Source organism: Vidua macroura, chromosome Z (assembly GCF_024509145.1).
Source record: "Vidua macroura isolate BioBank_ID:100142 chromosome Z, ASM2450914v1, whole genome shotgun sequence".
In the NCBI taxonomy this organism is placed as follows: domain Eukaryota; kingdom Metazoa; phylum Chordata; class Aves; order Passeriformes; family Viduidae; genus Vidua; species Vidua macroura.
In genome coordinates this window covers 75,093,318-75,115,265 of record NC_071611.1, presented here as the reverse complement: position 1 = coordinate 75,115,265, position 21,948 = coordinate 75,093,318, and the positions used below count along the sequence as shown (strand labels likewise).

The window sequence follows — 21,948 nt, the reverse complement described above, 5'->3', positions numbered from 1 at the left end:
TCTTGGAATCGTGGGCATCGAAATGGCGGAAGGAGAAGTTCCTTACTGGAATGAAACTCCTGTTTCGGTAAGGTGCAAATACTCACTGATCCTGCTTGTCTTTCTCACCTGTCCCATGGTCAGTGTGCCATTGGACAAAATCCCATTGCCATCTGCTGGCACCACTTCCACCAAGGTCCCCTTCTGAAAATGTCCCTGCAGCACATCAGCATCTGCTGTCGATTTGGTTGCATCAGAAGGGAAGTGGCAGTTCAGAAACCTAACCAGTTCAGAAACCTGCCATTTTGGCCTCCAGCCATGCCTGACATTTTTCACTTGCTTTTTGAACAATGTTGGAGCTCTGTCTCTGAAGAAAAGGCATTTTTCAGTGGAACGGTTGGATGTGTGATAAATATCCTTCAAAATGGAGATTGAATCTTCCTAGTTTCAATTTTAGAGAAAAAGAAAAAAGAGAAAAAGTAAATGGAAAAGGAAGAGGAAGAGAAAAGGGAAAAGAAAAAAAGAAAAAGTAAGAGAAAAATGGAAAGGAAGAGGAAAAGGAAGAGAAAATAAAAAGAAAAAAAGGAAAAGGAAAAGGGAAAAAAGACAGAAAAAAAAGGAAAAGAAAAAGAAAAAAGAATAAAAAGAAAAAGGAGAAAAAACCACCAAAGCAATGCCCAAGCAAGTTTTGCTTGCTTTTCCTTTCATTTACCACAGCACATCAATTTTCTTCCAAACTGTAGCATCTTTTCCCAATCCTGTGGGTCTTCAAAACTTTCAGGCTTTCAAATCATCTGTACATTGTTCAGTCATGCGTGTGGGTGGCCTGGATAAGTTTAGGATGTGTTTTTCTCCGACTGCAGTTAGAATTGTACACTAAACTCTTGGCTGTTTCTGGGTACTTTAACAAGTTGATGAGCTTGCAGCCGGGTGCCCGGGGCTGGGATCCAACGTGGGCGGTTGACGCCGGTGCTGTGTTCCTTTACCACAGGAGCAGGGCCACCCCTGGCTTGCACAGTTCTAAGGACAGTGAGGACTCCAGCTCCCCACCATGTCCAGTGGCTGAGCACAGCTGCAGAGAGACAGGATAAAACCCTCTTTGTGACCTCTGGGGGTGTGGGAAAAGTAAAGGAAATTTTCCTCTGGGATGAAGAAGAAAGTAACAAAGTCTCTTTGGTCACCATCTATTTCAGTGCCACCAGCACAGAGCTGTGACTATTGTGGTGGGCATTTTCATGGAGACTCCCAGGCCTCCTTCCATTGTTATTTCAGTCTATTTTAGATGGATTCTGCATCTGCATTTTTTTCAAGAGGAGAAAAAAAAAAAAAAACAACTTGATGATTTTTGTTTCATGGAAGCTGTGCTAAAGGGACCAACAAGCACTGCAAAGATTCCTTTCATGTAATAATCCTTGGAAATAGTATGGATAGAACAAACTCCCCCTTCCAAATAGCCTGTCAGGCTGGTGCAAATCCTCAGAGAAGCAAAACGTGCTTTTGCTGATGTAGTTCCCACTAACTAGGTCAGTCAATGAAATCAGCTGCCAAGGCAAGATCTGCTGAATGCTGGAAAAGCTGTGGCTGCATCGGGGTTTGGGTTTTTGGTTGGTAAAGGAAAGTCATCTCTGGGTCTCTCCAGGGCAGTTTCTGCAGAGTGGAGCTTAAACAATGGGATCTGAGAGAGCACTTACAGATGGGAAAGAAGCAGCTGGAGCCTTATGTTTCCTTTTTCCCCAGCCTCAACTCCTGATAGCCATACGAGGGACACCAAAGCTGCGGCAGCCCAACCGATTCTCGTCTTCCCTGCGTAACTTCCTGAGGCACTGCCTGCGGACAGACGCGGCACGGCGCTGGTCTGCCAAGGAGCTCCTGCAGGTAAAATGCAAAGGGGCTGCAGGTGAAAGAGTGTCTGAGGGATGGGCTCCTGCTCCACTGAAGTGCAAGGCATCAGATGAGCCTCCTTCCTCCCAACCTCCACTCCTGATGTTGTTCAAATGAAAACGGTGAGGAATTCTAGTCTGGGCTAGGCTGGGCTGGCAGGGCCCTGTGAAGGTCATCTGGTCCAAGTGTCCTGCAAAGAGCAGGGAGAGATCAGGTTGTTCAGAGCCCCTTCCCACCTGACCTGGAATGTTTGCCCTATCCCTACCCAGGATGGGGCACCTACCAGCTCTAAGGACAACCTGTGCCAGTGTGGCACCATGCTCCAAGTAAACAAGTTCTTCCTTAGATCTAATCTGACTCAATTCCCATCTTATATTATAAATATTATCCCATGTCCTATTGCAACGGAGCCTGTTAAAAAAGGTATTTCCTACTTCCTGAGAATCCCCTTTGAAGTACTGGAAGTCAGCAATGAAGTCTCCCTGGGGCCAGTTCTCCTCCAGGCTGAATAGCTCCAGGTCTCTCAGCCTGTCCTCAGAGGAGAGGTGCTCTGTCCTCTGTTTCTGTCACCCTGTTTTGTAATTTGGTGGGGTGCTCCTTTTTATCTAATGGCAAAAGAACTGAAGTAGAGCAATGCAGGGTACACAGTCATGAAATGGTGGTGGAGGAACCCAAGGAAGCCAGTCCTGGCAGAGCAGTCTGGAGAGATTTGGCTGTGGGCAGGAGAGGCTGTGTGGGGGCTCACTGTGAGCCTCTGAGGGGCCCTGGTTTGTGCCCCCCACCCCACCCTTAGAGGTTTCTGGCACGCAGACAGGGGCAGCTGAGAGGGACTTGTCCCAGCCCCATCTGCTGCCTGGCACGCTCAGGCAGAGGGGAACTGGCCCAGGCTTACTGCCAGGCTGTGTGGCAGAGAGGGAACTGCAGCAGCCAGCGCCACTCGGCTGGCCCTGCTGGGAAGGAAGGTGCCATCCAGCACAGGAGGGGCAGGGCATGCAAAGGTAGACACTGCTCTGTCTCCCTGTGGAAATTAGCACGGTGCCTGTCTCTCAAAGACAGGGACCTATGTGGGTCATTGGAGTTTCCTGAAAGGAAGAAACCCCAGGGACAGAAAGCACCATTTCTAGAGCACGGGCAGGGCAAAAATCCCAGCTAGATGGAGAAACCAGAATAAAGGGATAAGTGGGATTCTGGGCCAGGTTTGCCTGTGATGGCAAGGTTCTGCACAGGATGACAGGGGAGCAGATGTCCCCGTCACTCCTCTTTCTGGGTCTTTCTAAGTACCAGAGGAATCCTGATTGAGTCTGTGAAGCACTGAGCTTGGAAAGTCATGGTTCACTGTTCTTTTTTTTTTTTTTTCCTGTGGACAGCATCCATTTGTAACATCAGCCAAGCCAGCGTCCACCCTGGTACCACTCATCAACTCAGTGAAGAAGGAGAAGAAGAAGAAGACAAGAATCTAACAGTCAAGATATTTTTGCCATAACCAAGTTAGAGTAGGATTGTAGAGTAGGACTCTAAAGTAGGATTATTGAGTTGTTTTGTAGTATAGGTTTATAGAGTAGGATTGGAATTAAATAAAGTTTCTGAAGCATCAACTCATTTGGAAGATTCCCCTCCTTCTGACCCCTTCAGAAAACTCAACATTTCCTTCTGAATTGCCAGGTGTTTTTTATTGGTGCTAAGACACGCTTATGGCTTCTTTGGTATGGTTTGTAAGTGGAGAAGGCTCTTCTTCATTCATCCTCTCCAGACCACACTGCCTTTGGAATACGGCCCACTGGTCCCTTTTGGCACATCTGGGGCACTTCTAGTTGAGGCAGAAATGGCAATGGCATCTGCAGGAAAAACCAAAGGGGGAGTGGGGAAGCCAAACCATCCTGTGCTGATGCAGGCCTTCAGCTGTGACTCGAAAACATTTGGGCGCTTGCCACTTGGATTTGTATCCCTAAGTGCAATGTCTTTGGCTGGAGGAGAGCCTTGCTCAGCTGAGAAAGCAGCAAGATCAGAGGGGGTGCTAGATGAAGACAACACAATAAAGAGATGAATGGGATTCTGGGCCAGGTTTGCCTGTGATGGCAAGGTCCTGCACATAAAACATAGAGGTGCAGATGGTCCCATTGGTCCTCTTTCTGCATCTTTCTAGGAGCCAGAGGAATCCTCTGAAATACTGAGCTTGGAAAGTCACGGTTCATTGGTTTTTGTTGTTTTTTTTTCTTTGGGCAGCATCCATTTGTAACACTTGCTGAGCCTGCGTCCTGCCTGGTGCCACTGATTGTTTCAGTGAAGAAGAGGAAGGAGACAAGAATGTGATAATCACATCAGGACCATTACCATTGACTTAGAGTAGGATTGTGGGTTAGGGTTAGGGTTAGGGTTAGGGTTAGGGTTAGGGTTAGGGTTATGATTAGGGTTAGGTTTAGGGTTAGGATTAGAGTTAGGGTTAGGGTTAGGGTTAGGGTAAAGTTAGGGTAGGATTGTCTAATCGGACTTGGAACAGTAGGATTGGAAATGAAAAAAGTTTCTGAAACTACACCTCACCTTGAAGATTCCCTTCTTTCTCACTCTGTGAATAACCTCGAGATTTTCTTATGAATTGTCAGTTGTTTCAAAAAGGTGGAAAGTGACACTTATGGAGTCTTTGGCACAGTGTGAAAGTGGGGAAGGCTCTTCTTCATTCATCTTCTCCAGACCACGCTGCCTTTGGAATACGGCCCACTGGTCTGTTTTTGCCCAGCTGTGGTACTTCTAGTTGAGGCAGAAAGGGCAATGGCATTTGCAGGAAAAACCAAAGGGGGAGTGGGGAAGCCAAACCATCCTGTGCTGATGCAGGCCTTCAGCTGTGACTCCAGAGCACTTGGGCACCTGCCACTTGGATTTGTATCCCTAAGTGCAATGTCTTTGGCTGGAGGAGAGCCTTGCTCAGCTGAGAAAGCAGCAAGATCAGAGAGGGTGCTCTGAAAGGTCTCCTGCGGTGCAGAGCTGTCAGCGACTGTGAGGTGAGAGCGGGCCCGGCCTTGCCCGGGCTGGAGGCGCAGCAGAGCCCCGGCAGAGCCCGGAGCAGCCTGAGCCTCGGCAGAGGCAGGCTGCCAGGAGGCCCTTGTAGCTGCAGGAGGCAGCAGCCCGGCCCTGCGTGCCTCTTCCTGGCCCCGGGTGCATCCTCCGCTCTCAGAGGCCAAGCGGCAGCTGGCTGCTGCCGAGGGGAAGCGGAGCCCTGCTGGGCACAGCCCAGCCCGGAGGCATTGGCCGTCTGGAGTCTGCCCCGGGCGAGAGAAAGGGGAAGGGCAGCCGAGGGCCGGTGGCCTGGCTGAGCATTCCTACTCTTCTGCCGGCTGCCCTGTGACTCCTGGGAAAGGTTAGCAGTGTGTGCAGCACTCTGGGCACCGGGGGAGGGAGCCGGGCTGCTGGGCAGGCTGGAGCCCAGGGCAGCGTCCTTCAGGCACGGCACTTCTGCCAGGGGAGCCGAGGCCAGCGGGAGGCAGTGACAGCTTGTCAGCTCCCGTCTGCAGGAGCCGGTGCCTCACACAGCTCTGGGAGGAAGCGCCTGCAGTCCTGCAGTTCTGCACTGAGCCAGAGCAAAGGTGGGAAATGCAGAGTGTTTTGCAGGAATACTCAGGGCCAGCAGGCCAGCCTGCTTTGTGCTGTCTGGCGCACCGCAAGCGCTGTGCAACGCAGCTCTGAGCTGCTGGGAGAGAGGGAATTGGGGACGTGCCTGAGGGTTTTGCTTGAGTAGTCAACTGATTGGGAAGAGACCAGAATAATTGCAGTTGGCAATCTGTGTTTTCTTCATTAATTTCTGAAAGAAAGTCACAATGTGTTGTGGGTATTGTCAAAGAAAAGCCTTATAAAAAAAATCAGGCTTTGCTCTGCTAAAAATGACCAGCTGGCCTGTTATGTTTTCTACATACAGCTAGCTAACTTCCCATGTGAAAAATCATAAAAATGACTGCAGTTATTACAGTTTGCATCTGGAATAAACAAGAAATCTGTCCCATGAGAGTCCACAAAGGAAAAATGTAAACACCTGAGTAAAAGAGAGAGTCTTAGCACTTCCACACAAAAACACCTTCTCAGCAATGAATTGTGTGGCAAGAAAACAAGCAGGCAATTGGAGTTGAACATCAGGTCTGTGAAAATGGTATAAAAATGAATTATGTGAATAAAGAGTTGCCTTTCCCTGCACGAAGAAACTGAGTCCCATCTACTTTATTGACACAGCAATGTGGCTTCACTCAGCAAGAGCAGTCGCAGGGTGTATTGATGAAAGGCTTGTGTTTGATTCCCAGAATGGGAAGGAGAGGCGCTAAGTGTAACAAATAGGGCTTAGTCTTGTGAATTCCTTTAGCTTTAACAGGCAGCACTGAACCCTGTATTGCCCCATTGCCGTGCTTAATGTGTGCAAGTGGCTGTTTTAGCCTTGAGAATAAAGAGAGCGGTCCTGCTAAGAAGGTAGCTGGAATGCATTCAAAGGGAAGGAAGTGTTTTTAGGAGGCTTTTGACCAGCAATGGAGAATTTGAGGAATGGAATATTTCCCAAACGCCTGAGTCAGGAACTGGAGTCGTGTCCAAGGCCCTGCCATATTTGATCCGTCTTTGAGCAGGTTGACAAGACAATGAAGAAAAGTGTATTGTTTAATGGATGGTGTTATGGACAAATTCAACTGGGGAGGCCAGTTATAGATAAATCAACTAAGAAGAATTTATTAAGCAAGTGGTAATGAGCAAAAGACAGCGCTGGGTGGCTGGAGAGTCTCTGCTCTACCACGGCGTGCCCTCCCCCCTTGCCCTTTTTGTTTTTATAGTCCATTTTTTTTTTCTTCTTTCCAGTTGACGTATTTTCTCTCAATGCACTCTGTGCCTGTGCAATTGGTTGCTAGGGGGTCTTTTTTTTCTGCCCTTGGTGGTCGGAGGGATGAAGGCTCCTCATCTTCCTTGCAGATTGTCCTTGGCCTAAAAGTTAACTTGTATATAATTAGTTACACAGTCTTCTATGCTACTTGCATCTGCACAATTCTTAAGCAGGATACTTGCTGTTCCCTCGCCCCCCCCCTCCTTCTCCTCCCACATCTTGAAATTCCCTACTCAGTTCAAATTCTTATTTCCTTCAATGCTCGTTTTGATGAAGACCTTTTTTTTTATTACAGGTGGGAACATGATCCTTGAAAGAGAAACAATGTATTGGTCAATGGGTGGGCAGTTAAGGTTTGAAAGGGGAACAATGCATAAGGGAGCTGTTGTTGGCATGGGGTCGGTATCGTGAACCACCGCGGCTTCATCTCACGCGCCGGCCATGTGTGAGCTGATGCTGTAACTGGGAAAATTCCGCTCCTGCGCAGGAGATACAAGGCCTGGTTCTGGGCTGGAGGTGTGAGAAGGACGAGATGCACACCCTTTTGATCCAGGGGAAGTCCTGGAAGTGCACTGCCTACCTGTCCCCCCCACACCAAGCACCACGCTCCATCTCCCTCTCCTGCTCAGTGGATTTTTGGGAATCCAGGGGTTGGTATGTATTATTTGCCACTGGAACTAATGGAATAAATTTGCTTTGCAAGCCCAGTTGTGTCTTAGATTATTTTGTGCATGAGTCTCCTCCTGGACCTGTAGCAATGACCACCAGGGACCTACAGGATACTCCTACCCTCCTGTCAATCAATTCTGAGACATGATTTAAATATGTCAAAGAATTGGGAGTAATGTTTAGCCTGTGAGTTTCAGCAAAGTATTGACTCTGTCTTAGTTGCATGGATACAAACTAGTAAGTGAGATTGCTGGGTGTGCAGGTGTTAGGGAAGTGATTCCCTATGCACCGAGTACTGAAATAAACAAATGCCTCCTTTCTAAGGCTGAGCTGGCAGCAGGGATCAGGCCCTGCTTGGTAACTTTCGTTTTGGCAACTTCTGTGAACAGGTAAGAAAGGTCAAAATGAAACCTTTTCCAGCTATTCCCCTCTGCTTCATCTTTTTAGATGCCAGAACTCTGTGCCACAGGTGGCCTGGCTGTGTGCAGAGCAATGCAGCCCCCACAAACCCCTTGATTTCCCCACAAGCTGCCATGCCTTGTTCCCAGGTGTGCCCAGCTCTGCCAGCAGAAAGAGCCCGCAGCGCAGTGGGCACCGTGCCCTGCCCAGCCAGGGCTCTCTGGCACAGAGCAGCAGCAGCAGCTCCAGCGCCTTTCAACCCACTCCTGCCTTGGCTTCTCCTGGGACACAGAAGCCTCTGGAAATCAGCATCGCCAGTCGCATTCCAGCTTGGAGCAGCTCCTGCGGGCAGGCAGATGCTGCCAGTTTGACTGCTTCCAAAGGGGAATAAAGGCAGAGATGTACGTGCTCAGGAGCCCTGGGCATATCCAGGAAACGTGTAAATATGTGGGAGATTTGTGAGGAATTATTTCAGCTGTTATGCCAACAGTGCCTTCTCTCCTGGTTCTGTGTGTTCTAGATGAGTAATGTAACAGTTGGCTCTCCCAATTAAGAGGTAGATAGTATGTGGATGTTACAATGTATAGTGATGTTATTGTAATATATCCTCCCATAGCCTTATTTGCCCTCCCCCTTGTAACAGCCTTGGTAGTCAGGGCTTTTGGGGAGGGCCGGCTTGTGACCAGGAGGCGCGGTGTAACAACACCTGACCTCCAATCAAGATGTAAGAAAGTAATCTCCACCAGTGGACAGCAGAGAAAGAGTTGACTGATAAAACTTTGGAGGGGCTAAGGGTATAAAAGGCAGAGAATCTGTTTTGTAGATGAGCTGCTCGTAATGGTCATAGAGACTCCCAGTGCTGCAATTTTTCCTTATTCAGTCCTCTGTTAAGGTTTATTAAACCTTTAACATTTTAAAAGTGAGGGTCATTTCTCAGATGTGCAGTGCTTTGGGCTATTATATTAGTCAGGTTTCCTTTGCTTGAGTCCCATCTGAGTGCTTTGTTGGGGTACAGGCTGTAGGTGCTTGGTGCGCTCTTGGAGTTACTCTTGGATCCCTTGAACAGCAGGGTTTGGCCCACAAAGGGAATTTGTGCTACTTTGTGACAGAGGAGAACTTCCCAGGCTATTTTGCGTTTGCTGTACGGATGGTTGGTTATTGCTTTGCATCAATTCACAGGCCAATATAGAGGGTTTGCATTGTGATGTCAGGGCATGGTTGCCATGCGGTCATGGTGACATCAGAAGGTTGCTGTGGTGCACAAAAGGCCTCAGCGTCAGAGCAGCCCTAGGCCTTGCTCAGTGCAGGATGCTCAGTGCATCCTCCTGGTTGAGGCACGTGTCAGTGGGCAGCTGCACACTGACAAGAGCCTTGTTTTTTCTCGTGTTGGAGTGAATCTGCGCAGCAGTGCTACAATGATTGAGCAATTTGCTGCTGCATTTGTCACTGTTTATGGCGTTTCTTATTCCGCCTATTACCTGACTAACCTGGCACGTAAGTAGAGGTTTTCCCTGGGTGTAACCAAACCTGGCTTTTGTATGTCTTCCTGCTCTTAGTGACTGAGTTATTTTGAAACAGAAGGAGCATTAGGGTGCCACTGGTTTGGGAAAGCTCCTGTCAAGAGATTCAGCTAAAAAGGGGGTGTCTGTAGGCACAGGGGCAGCATTTGCAAGGGAACCTGCAGGGGTTCTGGTCCCTCCACGGGAGAGTCTGAGGCAGCAGAGTCTGTCATTTCCTCAGATTGCTGGGACAAGCAAGACAGCTTTGAAAATGTAAACTGGAGAACTCCTTGGAAGGCCTTCTAAAAACTCTGCAGTTGTTCCCAGAATTCAGAGAAAGTTTCTTTCTTTCTACATTTTGTCATGAAAGGATTTGACTGCCTAACTTGACCCTTGTCTGAGTGCTAAAATAGTGATTCCCTTTGCAATGAAATGCTAACTCCAAAGCAGTGACTATCTGCTCCTGAACCCTGGAGCTGCTGCTGTGCTGCGTCACAATAGAGCTGCCACAGCTCAGTGGAATTTTGGGGAAGCTTTTCTGGACAACTGTTTCCAGCAAGTTAATGAGAATTAGTTCATACAATTGATTAAAAAAAAAAAAAAAAAAGGTACTGGAAGGAGAGGATTTTAAAAGATGTGTTATGTGTTTGGTAGAACAGGAGCATTGAGTGTGAAAGAACAATTTACATTTTCTTGATCATGTTTATATTAATTTACCAGCTAAACAGGCCAAAGTGTAGGCACGACCAAGAATATGGTCCTGATCTCTTGCTGGTTGTGTGAATGAACTGTGTCTCCTGGAGGGATGTTATGAAGCGGAAAATACTCTCTGTTTGCGATTCTTGTTCTGTGGGATTCACCAGCCCAGGCAGTTTTCTGACAGCGTCTGCTTCATTTTCCCTTGCCCACTACAGGTCACGTGAAGCATGTATTCAGCGGTGCTGATGCTAAGGTGAGTGAGCAAGGAACATTTCATCTTGGTGGTGTTTAAGTATTGTAGAGTACGCTGTAAGCTTAGCCAGAACAAGTAGACTGTACAGGGCCAGCCATGCAGGCCGAAAGAAAAACCAATTTCATTCCTTCAACAACAAACACATAGGCAAATCTGGGTATTTCCTAATTTCCGTCTCAGAGCCTTGAAGACTTACAAACTAAGATTTGCAGAGAGAATATTGCTTGTTAAAACCAAACACGGAAGAATACTTAATAAACAGCAATTTCCTATAGAGTTCAATTAGTGCATTTTAATAAAGCCATAGTGACTTACACTTTCATTCCAATCAAACATCAGGACACTTCCTAAGAAGATGTGGTTGTACAACAAGAAGGACAATTTAAAATTGTGAATACAGTATTTGAAGTCAAAGGGGCAAGTTTGTGGTGGGGGAGCTGCGTGGGCCCAAAGGACCCAGGGGTGCCGGTCAAGAGCAGCTGAAGGTGGGCCAGCGCGTGGCCAGGGAGCCAAGAAGGCCAAGGGCGTCCTGGCCTGTGTCAGCAAGAGTGGGGCAGCAGGAGCAGGGCAGGGAGCGTCCCCCTGGGCTGGGCAGCGCTGCGGCCACAGCTGGGAGTGCTGTGCCCAGTTGTGGGCCCTTGTGAAGCAGAAAGTCCTTGAGGGGCTGGAGCGTGTGCAGAGGAGGACACGGGAGCTGGGGAAGGCTGTGGAGCGCAAGGCCAAGGAGGAGGTGCTGAGGGAGCTTTAGCCTGGACAACGGGAGGCTCGTCAGGGCCCTTCAGGCACACTTCCATAGATCCATAGAGGACAGCGCTCACCCCAAGGCCTGCTTCCCTGCCAAACCTCCCCGCTCTGCATCCATGTGCTTTAGCCACCTGAGCAGGTGACACTTCCAATTTGTGGTTTCTTGGCTTGCTAGGAGGAGAAGCCCTGCTGATTTTCTCTCTTCCCAGCAAGCAAAGATGCTTCTGCACAAGCTTTCCTGCCCTTTTCCTGCACCGAATGGGATTCTGATCCACTTTTACTTTTCCATGTCTGCCGCAGCAATAGCAAAGGCCTTGCTGGCTATTTCCTACTTTTCCATTTCACAGCTTTCAAGAGCTAAAAGCTCCCTTGTGCAGAGGCTCTGTGCCTTGCAGATAGCAGCCAGGGAGGACTATCAAATTCCTAGGCAAACAGAGTTCTCTTGAATTAGCCCATTTTAATCTGGCCGGATTGACTTAGATTGCCATTGCTAAGAATGCTGATGATTTCTCCTTCAAAGAGGTGGTTGTAGATGCCAGGAGAAAGGAGGTGCTAAACGATAGGTAACGGCCTGTCCCTCATGTTTCTCTCTTGCCACAGATGACAGAAGCAGCAGCAGTCTCCACCCCAGCTCCCTCTGCTCCTGGAGAAGAAGCCAAAGAGGAGCAAAAGGAGCAAGACGACCACGAGCCTGCAGCTGTGGTCACAGCAGAGCCTGATGGTTCCAAGAGAGTAAGTGCCAGTTGTGGGTGGTGCTGTCTTTAGTGCAAGGCAGAGCTGCAAGTTTCTGAGCAGCCAGCACTTGCTGTTGCTGGCTGAGGATGCTGAGTGCTGGAATCCCGCAGGACGCGGCCATTTCCTGCAGGCAGGGACAGCTAGAAATTGGCCTTTGGCCTGTCACCTTGAGGCACCCAAGAGCTGGGGGCTGTAGCTCAGCTTCTGCCTGCTTGGCTCAGTGAAGCTCTGTCTCTGGGCTTCTGCAGGGCCGTGGCCAAGGGCACAGGTGCTAGTGCTGGAGGTCACAGGGCTTTCTTTGGTTGTTTTCCCTTTGTGGAAAAGTGTGTTTGGCTTGTGGAAGTGTTCTGCAGTTTTCTGGAGCAGTCCTTCACTTGTACAGTCTCTTTTGGCTTTTGATAAGCTGCAAGGAGATATTTGCGTTGTCCATGAAGCTGGGGCAGGCCATTCTTGTGGGGTGAGGCCAAAGGAAGCAAGTGCCTTGTAGGGAAGGCTTCTTGCCAGGCAAAAAGCAGAAGGGGCGAGTTTCTGTGGATGCGTTTTGGGATGAAGCCTGCAGCTTTGGAAATGGCATTAGTGCCTCGCGTGGGGGTGAAGCTGCAAGTCCTTGACTGCTGTCTTGTGTTGCTGAGAAGAGGAAGGACATCTTGGAATTGTGGCTGCTGTATTTGACGTCAAAGGGGCAAGTTTGTGGTGGGGGAGCTGCGTGGGCCCAAAGGACCCAGGGGTGCCGGTCAAGAGCAGCTGAAGGTGGGCCAGCGCGTGGCCAGGGAGCCAAGAAGGCCAAGGGTGTCCTGGCCTGTGTCAGCAAGAGTGGGGCAGCAGGAGCAGGGCAGGGAGCGTCCCCCTGGGCTGGGCAGCGCTGCGGCCACAGCTGGGAGTGCTGTGCCCAGTTGTGGGCCCTTGTGAAGCAGAAAGTCCTTGAGGGGCTGGAGCGTGTGCAGAGGAGGACACGGGAGCTGGGGAAGGCTGTGGAGTGCAAGGCCAAGGAGGAGGTGCTGAGGGAGCTTTAGCCTGGACAACGGGAGGCTCGTCAGGGCCCTTCAGGCACACTTCCATAAATCCCTGCATAATAGTGCTCAATACAAATGCTTTTTTTTCTGGAAATATCTTCTCACAGCATTCAAGTGCTTTTGACACTTGATTTGGTCACTCTTTCATCTTTTGGTTTCTTCCTTTGTTAGTTGGACATGTCCTGTTCAGTTTCTCATTTTTTAGGAAGGGAAAGCTCTTTTCCTCCATGTTTCCCGTCCTTTTCCAGCTCTTGTCGATATTCTGCTAGCTTTTTCTTTTGTAAGGTGACATTTCTGGAGGATGCAGTATTTTTGCATGAGATCACTTTGTTTGGGACAGCGAGCTTGGTGCAGAAGGAGCTGTTCTGGTGCCAGGCCAGTCAATAGGGCCTTGCACTTCGCGTTCATATTGACAGTACCTCCGCCTTTTTGCAGCCCAGGGAATCAGTAAATGTGGTGTTTGGGAATTGAGCAGGAAATCATTGCTCTTGCATTCCAGCTGGTCCTCAGAGATCAGAGGAGCTGGAAGGAGCTGGGCTTTATTTCTGATTACAGCCCCTTTAGCACTCTCAGTGTTGTCAAGTCCAAGAGAAGCACTTGGCCGAGCACAGATGCTGCAAGAGTGCCATTCCCAGTGCAATGCTCTGGATCTGATTGCATTCCATAAGGACCTAAATGCTCCAGATTCCCTGGGAGTGTGGTTTATTGAAGCAACAGGAGAGCAATCTCAGGAGTGCTGCTGATCAGGGCAATGGCTACCAAGTGTGTGTAGCAACAGAAACGATAGGAAAGAGAGATTATAAGAGTGAGTTCTATCTATCTATCTATCTATCTATCTATCTATCTATCTATCTATCTATCTAATCTATCTATCATTTGCATAATTGAATCTTCTTGGCTCTGGTCCAAAGTAGTTGGAGGTGCAAAGTTCACTTAAAGCATCCCTTTCAGGAGAGGATTAGAGACACGTTCTGTTGACCGATTCTGAGCAGGCAGAGCTGTTTTCCCCTCCAGATATGGTGGGGTTTTTTTCCCCTCAGAGCTGTTTTCCACCTCCAGCCTCTTCTTCCTGAAGCCCCCAGTTAATTTTTTAATTTTCTGCCTGTCCCAGAGAGGTGGAAGTATTCCATGTTTTAGGTGGTGAAGAGAACATGAACTCCAGAAGTGTCTCTCATAAAGGGTGAGCTCACCCAGGAAGCCACCTGCAGAGGCAGGATGGAGCTGTGGGACTGGGCTGGATGTCAGTCACTACTGAAAGACAAACAGGACATGGCAGGAGCAGAGGGAGGCCCTCACCAGACCCCTGAGAAATGCCACACCTTCCCTGTCAGCTGCCTGAGAGGCTGTTGGAGCTTCAGCCCCAGATGGCCCCTGATTGTAGTGCCAGGGTCACTTTGGAATCTGTGCCTCCCCACGGGCAGAGAATGACCCAGGAGAGCAGCAGCACAGTGCTCTGGGAACGTGTGAGCCCATCAGTCCTTGAGTCTTGGCCCACAAATGTCGTATGGAAAGTTGAAACCCATCTTCTCTTGCTTTCTGTGCAGATCCTTCCAGAGAAAGAGCAGGAGCAGATTGTGTTATCAGAGATGCCATGCCGGACTCAGGGAGAGCTGAGAGCCCGAGAGCAGGAAGAGCAGCTCAGGCAGCAGGTGGAAGAGCCACAGGAGAATGGCCAGGTAAGCCTGACTCGCCAGGTGTCAGAGGGAAAGGGCAGGAAGAGGGGCATAAAACAGAGCTCTTGGGAGTGAGGAGGCCAGGAGTCCCAGAGGCACTGAAAGCACAGAGCCTTGGAATCTGCAGGGATCAGCACTGGGACAAGAGGGTTCCATTGGAAGCAGGTGTGGTTAGGGAAGCAGAAAGAAGTGGCTGAATAAATGTGATTTTGAGGCTGCAAGAGGAAAAAGCTGAGCCTTATGGCAGCTCCCAGTCACTTGCTCTGCATTTGTGTGTACAGAGCATCAAGGCAGAGCCACAAGCAGAGCTGCCCGAAGCTCAGAGTGCCATCACAGAAGTGAAGAAGAGGAACCAGGAAGAGACAAGAAGAATTCAAAAGGAGATGAATCTCCATCAGCAGAGGGGTGATCAACAAAACCAGGTGACTGAAAGAGTGGCAGTCACTCCACTTGTGAAAGATCCTCTCTCTTGTATTTTACAGAACTTGAAGGAACAGCTGGACACAGACTTTCAGAAAGCTCACGCTAAGATCATGGCAAGGGAGAAGAGGCAGGAGGAAGAAATGAAAATCATCAGAGAAAAACTTAATCCCCTCCCTCAGGCTCTACAAAAGCAAGTGAGTGAAAGAGGGATAGCCACGGCAGTCACCAAACTGGTGGTTTCTGCCCTTCTGGCCTTCCCAGTGCAGAGCAGCAGGGAGCGGGGTGATGCCTCTGAGTGCCATCCTGCTCTAGTGTGTATCACAGTCACTCAGAAGGACATTTCCTGGTGTGCTGAATCTCAACTGCTGCCCTGGACAGTGGGACTTGTCCTTTGGCCTTTTGGCCAGCAGTCATCCAAATTGATTCCTGCTGGCCTGTTCCTGCTCTCCTTGTTTCTTGAGGTGTTTTTACAGGGGAATATGGTGACCCAGATGGAGGATTGAAACAAGCTGTCTGTATCCCTTGTAAATCTGTTCTTTCCTCACAGTCAGTGACTCCTGACTGACAGGGACAAGCTGTAGTCTCTGACTGCTTTGTACTGTTTGACTCGAGGTGCAAGTGTTGACATCTCACCGGGCAGCCGGCAAAGACTTCCGGCAAATGAGTGGCAATGAAGAGCCCCGAGGCGTGTGTGAGGCACAGGAAGTGTCCCCACCAAAGGTGCTACAGGTTGGGCATGACCTGAAGATGGTGCAGGAAAAGAGGACACAGTGGGGGGAGGACGAGCACTTGAACAAGGAGCTGCAAGTGTATCTGAAGCCCTTGGAGGGGGAAAGGAATCCTTGAGTGGAAGTAGAATGGTCATTGTGGCAGTGATCCTTCAGAAAATCCATGAAAATGGACCATGAATCTGGCCATCCACTCGAGTAGAACTAGCCTTTGGTTTTGACCCATCCAGTCTGAGAAGTGGACATCAGAAAAAACCCACTTAAGAGCCCTGCATGTTGCTGACAGCACCTTCCTAAGGGCTTGCATTTGAAATGGAATCTCAGGCTAATCTCTGCCAGCCACCTTTCTGAACATAAACTCATTTCTTGTCCCAGATCTATAAGGGCTTTGTCACCAAACCTGCTGCTGCAGCAGCATGGTCTAAAGGAGCCTTTGCTCCCCAACCTGAGAAGTGGAGCCGGGGCGGTTTGTTCATCTCCAGTGCTGACCCAGCTGCTGCTCAGCAACAGGAGATCAAGGATGACTCCCTGGAGCTACGGAGTACGTCTGCTGTATTTCTTGTCTGAGGGACAGTCTATTGTGTGCAGGTGCCAGCATAGCTGTACCAAATGTTTTTCCTGAGTTTGGTGTCCCAGGGACATTTAGAGACATTTCCCCACAGGAACTGCTGTAGAAAAGCAGTCTCTGTGCTGGCCACCTGTGCTGCAGAGCTGTCTGCCTCGTTGTTGTTGTTACCCAGCCGAACACAAAGGGTTCAAAGCTCCAGGCTCTGGGTCTGCCATTTGAATCTCCTGGAAGCTGGGATCTCTGCTTTAAAGTGAGCATCTTGCATTTTGTTTCCCTCAGGGAAAATAGTGAACATGGAAAATCCCGTGATGAAATACACGGAACTGGAATATATTGGCAGAGGGTGAGTCCAACCACAGTCACTTCTACATAACCATGGGCCAGGTGTTTTTCTGGTGGAATATCTATGCAGTGTGAAGTCAGAACAGCTGCAAACAGACATCTATCCCCATGTTCAGACACTGGGGATAGATTGTCCCATCTCTCAGTGCTGCTCCGAATTCGTGAGTGTGCCCAGAAGGCATTGGCAGAGACACTTCCATGCTGCCAAGTTCTTGCCTGCAGCAAGGAACAGGACCTGGAAGATCTCCTTGTCTCTCAAGTGTGGGACAGTTCTGTGTTAATTTCCTGAGCATTTTTGTATATCTCCAAATCATACAGCCACACTAATAAAAGGGGAAGAAACGTGCTTGCCTGAAACAGCAACCTACTCCCTGATAGCTGTCAGATAACAGTTCTCAGGAACATTTCTTTCCAAAAGATTGCTGAAGGAAATACTCCATGGTCAGGATAAAAACTGCACAGTTTAGAACCTGAAACCCAAGATGAAAGAAGGAGCTCTCCTTAGGAGCTGAGGCAGTAAACAGCAACACTTCAGGGACAGGCCCAGTGCCCATGCACTTAAAAGGAAAATGCATCATCTGCCTTTGGGCAGAGCCTGCCTGCATCCGGCAGGTTTTAGGCATTTGCAGCTGAGATCTCCTCTGTGGACTGGCTTTCACTGCAAGATCTAAATGTCTTCTCCTTTCTTTGCTGCTTTTTTGTTTCTAGGACTTTTGGAGATGTTTGCAGAGCACTTGACAATGCCACAGGAGAACAGGTAAATGTCAACATCTCCCACAGGTCCTCTGGTGTGAGCAGCTGTGGCTGGAGCTTTGAGTAGAGCTGTGCTGAAAAGGCACAAGAAGCACAGACTGCTACCAGCCTGCAAAATACATTTGGGACAGTCTTTGTCCTTCTCAGCTGCCAGAAGGAAGGCAAGGAGGGCAGCAGTTCCTTTCAGAGAAGGATGTGCTCATTCGCTCTCCATTGCTAAAACAAAGGTGGTGCCTTTGAGCATCTCACTGCTCTTTGGGGCTATGGCTTCAGAGTCCTGAATTCTCATTTCTGCTTGCCAGCAAATGCATCTGAAAGTTACTGGTAGTTCCTTAGCCACCTGCAGTGCCGCACTTGGCAACTGCACGTAGGGAGAGATCTGCACGGCGTCCCTAAAAGCCCTCAGCCCTGCCCATAGCCCGAGATGTATCCACAGAGTATTAAGGCATGGATAACTTCTTCTGAATCCCAGACAAAGCAGCAGGGAGTGTGCTCAGAGCTTTGTGGGTGATAGTTGAGACACCACAGTTACCAAGTGGACAAGGCAAAACCTCAGTGGCCACGTGTCCTGTAAGTGGCCTCCAAGGGAGCAGAGAAATGGGCTGTTGCAATGTCAGTTCCTAATTACTGCAATGCCCAGTCACAAGGCAGTTTGGCACAGCTCGGCTGTGGCATTGCAAAAGCACTCGCTCCATGTGCCTTGCGGTCTTGTGCTGCCAACTTCTCAAGTTACTGATTTTCAATGTCATTTTAGGTGGCCATAAAGAAAATAAATCTCCAAGAACTGAGGAAGAAGGAACTAAGAGTCAATGAACTCATGCTCATGAAGCCAAATATGAATTCCAATCTGGTCAACTATTTAGACAGGTGAGTTGTTGTGAATGTTTGTTTACATATTGCAAACATGCATGGTAAAATTCCACTTTGTTCACTGGCAGAAAATAGAGCTGTAATTATTGGTTAATTATTATTGCTCTGCTCATCTCCAGTGGATGGGAAGAGAGTGCATCTTGTCTGCATGAGTCTTCCCCGGTACACAGAGTTCTAAAATGATTCAAAAACCTGCATCACTCATATCTTACTGAATCAATAGCCTGTAAATTCACAGCCACCACATTGTTTTGGGGCTTGATTTTTTTCAAGAGTCCTCTTACGTCCAGATAAACTAACATGGATTTCCCTTGGATTGTGTCCCCTCTTTTCCATTGCTTTGCGTGCCAGGAAGACTAGGTGCTTATTTCCAGAAACACGCAGTTTGACAGGTTTTTGATCTGTTCCTAACCTGCAGTTTTTACTTGCTGGCTATTGAAGACATCTCCTTTTTTCACAGCTGTGCCTTTCTTCTTGAGACAGAATGCAAACAATGCACAGCCTAGAGGGAATGTCTATTCCTTTTATTCTATCCTTGTCACAAAGGGACTTGGAAACAATAGTCAATCAAGAAAACAACCTAGCCATGCATGTCTATCTCCATGCTCTTGTTTCCTTCTTTCAGCTACCTTGTGGATGGGCAGCGCTGGCTGGTCATGGAGTACATGGACGGAGGCACTCTGAGCGATGTCATCAGCAAGACCCACCTGTCTGAAGACGAGATGGCAGCCATCAGTCGGGAGGTCAGCAATCCCACCTGTGCTGCCCAGGGCTTGGGCAGGATTGTCTGGGAAACAGGGCTCCGACCTGGAGTGATTTCATGTGCCAAGCTTTGTTTCTGTGTTGCTGGTATGCTATGGGCAAGTAAAAGCCTCTCAAGTGAAATGCCTGCCAGTGCCCCTGCACTCACAGCAGTTAGTTCTAGTACTCATATCTCCTACTGTTTTATTCTCGCTCTGTCTCTTGTATTTGTATTTGCTGTTCTCCACCTTGCTTCCCTAAACTTTCATCTCGAGCCTGTCTGCACTGCATTCCTTGCCTGTAGAAGCAAATGTGCTTGTGGCAGCATTTGAAATGATCAGCAAAGAAAAAAGAGAGACTCATTTCTCTCAGTCCTCAACTGAAAAGGACACTAGTGCAGCCAAAATGCTCTTTGCTTCAGGAAGGTGACTGTTGTGATACTTCCAAGTCTGTGCTGAGGCCAGCAACAAAACCTTTGTCATGCAGCCTCCCACCCCAAAGTGATCCACTTCACACCAAAGGGAGGGACTTTTTCTTTCTTGGCAAAACCCCTCACTTGTCCTCTGCATGGAGAAAGCACATCCACAGCAGCAGCAGCCATGCTGGCTGGTTTGCAGGGGACAGTCTACAACAACAGCAGGTGCTGTTGCTCTTTCAAAAGCTGACATGCCTTTCCTTAGAAAGGTCCTGCTCTGCAAGTGGTGGAGCAGCAAGCTCTTCCTCGCAATGGCACTCTGTTCTGCCATTACTTGCCATTCCCCTGCAGAGGGAATCTTTTAGAGCTCTTTCCTTTCTTGTGTAATGAAATCACATCATTAATTTTTGCCCTCCTGTTTCTGTTTTCTCTCTCAGTGCCTGCAAGGCCTGGATTTTCTTCACTCGAACCTCGTGATCCACCGAGATGTGAAGAGCAGCAACATCCTTCTCAGAACCGACGGCTCTGTCAAGCTGGGTCAGTGTATTCTTGGTCAGGTGCAGCATTCCAGGGACGTGGGCTGTGGGGCTGCTTTGAGTGATTTCCAGGTTCGAAAAATTGGTGTTGGTGGCAGTGCAGGGCCCCCCACTGTGAGCTGATGACACAGTTGCAACGTGCACAGAGGTATAAGGAACCACGAGAAGTCAAGAGTGGCATTGCTCTGTGTGTGTCCCTTCCAGAGGGAGGGAGCTACAATGTAAAGCTTCAGGGGAATGCAGGCCACTGCTGTGAGCAGCCTTAAAAAAAACCTGGGATATTTTGGAAGTAGCCAATTCCATTCTTCCTTGGCTAAAGCCCCAAGGAAACCAAGCGTGGACAGTTCTCCAGGAGACTCATCAGCACATTCTTAGACTGAGAGTGGGGAATTCTTTTGCTTGATTTCCTAACTTGAGCTGGCTTTCATGGTTTGTTTTTTTCTCCACAGCTGACTCTGGCCCCTTTGCTCAGCTCACCCCTGAGCAGAGTCGACGGAGCTCAGTGGCCAGCATTTCTGGGTGGATGGCGCCTGAAGTGGTGACAGGTCAACCATGTGGCCCCAAAGTGGACATATGGTCTTTTGGAATCATGGGCATCGAAATGGCGGAAGGAGAAGTTCCTTACTGGAATGAAACTCCTGTTTCGGTAAGGTGCAAATACTCACTGATCCTGCTTGTCTTTCTCACCTGTCCCATGGTCAGTGTGCCATTGGACAAAATCCCATTGCCATCTGCTGGCACCACTTCCACCAAGGTCCCCTTCTGAAAATGTCCCTGCAGCACATCAGCATCTGCTGTTGATTTGGTTGCATCAGAAGGGAAGTGGCAGTTCAGAAACCTAACCAGTTCAGAAACCTAACCAGTTCAGAAACCTGCCATTTTGGCCTCCAGGCATGCCTGACATTTCTCATTTGCTTTTTGATCCCAGCTTCTGTTGCTGAAGGACAAGAAATTTTCAGTGGAGAGTTTAGACATGTGATAAATAGCCTGAGAAATGAAGGTTAGACCTTCCCAGTTTCAATTTTATAGAAAAAGAAAAAGAAAAAAAGAAATAGAAAAAAAAAAAAAAAAGAAAAAGAAAAAGAAAAAGAAAAAGAAAAAGAAAAAGAAAAAGAAAAAGAAAAAAGAAAAAGAAAAAGAAAAAGAAAAAGAAAAAGAAAAAGAAAAAGAAAAAGAAAAAGAAAAAGAAAAAGAAAAAGAAAAAGAAAAAGAAAAAGAAAAAGAAAAAGAAAAAGAAAAAGAAAAAGAAAAAGAAAGAGAAACAACCACCAAAGCTATGCCCAAGTAGTTTTGTGTAGGAGCGACGGTGGGTAGGACAGTCAGGGTGGACAGAAACGAGAGATCTTTGAAGCCAAGTCTTGGAACTTTCGGTTTATTGCAAAGGGCGTGGCTGCAGGGGCCCTGTTTGGAGCTGCCAGCCACAGCTCGGAGCAGGCCCAAAAGAGGAGCCCAAAAGAGAGACCTGAAAGAGCGAGGAAGTTCTCGTTACAACCCAATAAATCTTCTTCTATGCTGAATATTCTAATTGTCACTAACCACTCTAGTACAAGGTACAGATCCTATAGCATTTACTTACAGCCTATAGGAATCATTACATTACCATACTGTGTTACATTTTAAACCCTAAAAACTACTCTTTGCACCCCTTCTGCCAAGCTAGTAGGGCCTGCTCTGACCTTAGGACCTGTCTGCAAGCAGAGGGTATTGTTTAATCAAAAGGGGATTACCTTCAGCCAGCCATACCATTGTTTTCCAGTTGCTCAGTAACTAAGGCTAGTAACTATCTCAAAGCTTACTTTCATTTCAATCTCGCTTATAGTTTCCATATTCTAAAAATCTTTTGACAGGCAATCATATTTAGAAGGTTTTCCTGTTTCATCTTCCCCAACAGTTTTGCTTTCTTGTTCTTTTTTTAACCACAGCACATCCATTTTCTCCAAACTATACCATCTTTTCCCAATCCTGTGGGTCTTCAAAACTTTCAGGCTTTCAAATCATCTGTACATTGTTCAGTCTTGCGTGTGGGTGGCCTGGATAAGTTTAGGATGTGTTTTTCTCCGACTGCAGTTAGAATTGTACACTAAACTCTTGGCTGTTTCTGGGTACTTTAACAAGTTGATGAGCTTGCAGCCAGGTGCCCGGGGCTGGGATCCAATGTGGGCAGTTGACGCCGGTGCTGTGT

At 48.3% G+C, this 21,948-nt stretch overlaps 2 protein-coding genes and 1 long non-coding RNA gene across 3 annotated transcripts in view; all 3 read left to right on the top strand.

Annotated features, from left to right (window-relative positions):
• The first annotated feature begins 1,661 nt into the window (after positions 1-1,661).
• On the top strand, positions 1,662-3,298 carry LOC128821681 (uncharacterized). The gene is made up of 2 exons (XR_008441208.1): positions 1,662-1,854; positions 3,228-3,298. It is a non-coding gene; the product is annotated as an uncharacterized LOC128821681 (long non-coding RNA).
• A 10,818-nt stretch (positions 3,299-14,116) lies between these two features.
• Positions 14,117-15,966, top strand: LOC128822373 (trichohyalin-like). The gene is made up of 4 exons (XM_054004069.1): positions 14,117-14,393; positions 14,672-15,041; positions 15,454-15,622; positions 15,954-15,966. Exons 1-4 carry the CDS (start codon positions 14,142-14,144, stop codon positions 15,964-15,966), a joined length of 804 nt encoding a protein of 267 aa, XP_053860044.1. The 5' UTR covers positions 14,117-14,141.
• A 324-nt stretch (positions 15,967-16,290) lies between these two features.
• Positions 16,291-21,948, top strand: part of LOC128821678 (serine/threonine-protein kinase PAK 3-like) — an 8,318-nt gene continuing 2,660 nt past the window's right edge. The window contains exons 1-6 of the mRNA XM_054002872.1: positions 16,291-16,452; positions 17,160-17,208; positions 17,959-18,071; positions 18,700-18,817; positions 19,668-19,767; positions 20,216-20,412. Coding sequence (XP_053858847.1) covers positions 16,403-16,452; positions 17,160-17,208; positions 17,959-18,071; positions 18,700-18,817; positions 19,668-19,767; positions 20,216-20,412 — 627 coding nt within the window. The 5' untranslated portion in view covers positions 16,291-16,402. The remainder of the gene's footprint in view (positions 16,453-17,159; positions 17,209-17,958; positions 18,072-18,699; positions 18,818-19,667; positions 19,768-20,215; positions 20,413-21,948) is intronic.

Excerpts from the sequence above, each read along its gene's own strand:
- LOC128822373 (XM_054004069.1), top strand. The coding sequence starts at position 14,142 with ATGACCCAGGAGAGCAGCAGCACAGTGCTCTGGGAACGTGTGAGCCCA. Across the intron at positions 14,394-14,671 it reads AGCCACAGGAGAATGGCCAG|AGCATCAAGGCAGAGCCACA; the intron begins GTAAGCCTGACT and ends TTGTGTGTACAG. Across the intron at positions 15,042-15,453 it reads GATAGCCACGGCAGTCACCA|CCGGCAAAGACTTCCGGCAA; the intron begins AACTGGTGGTTT and ends CTCACCGGGCAG.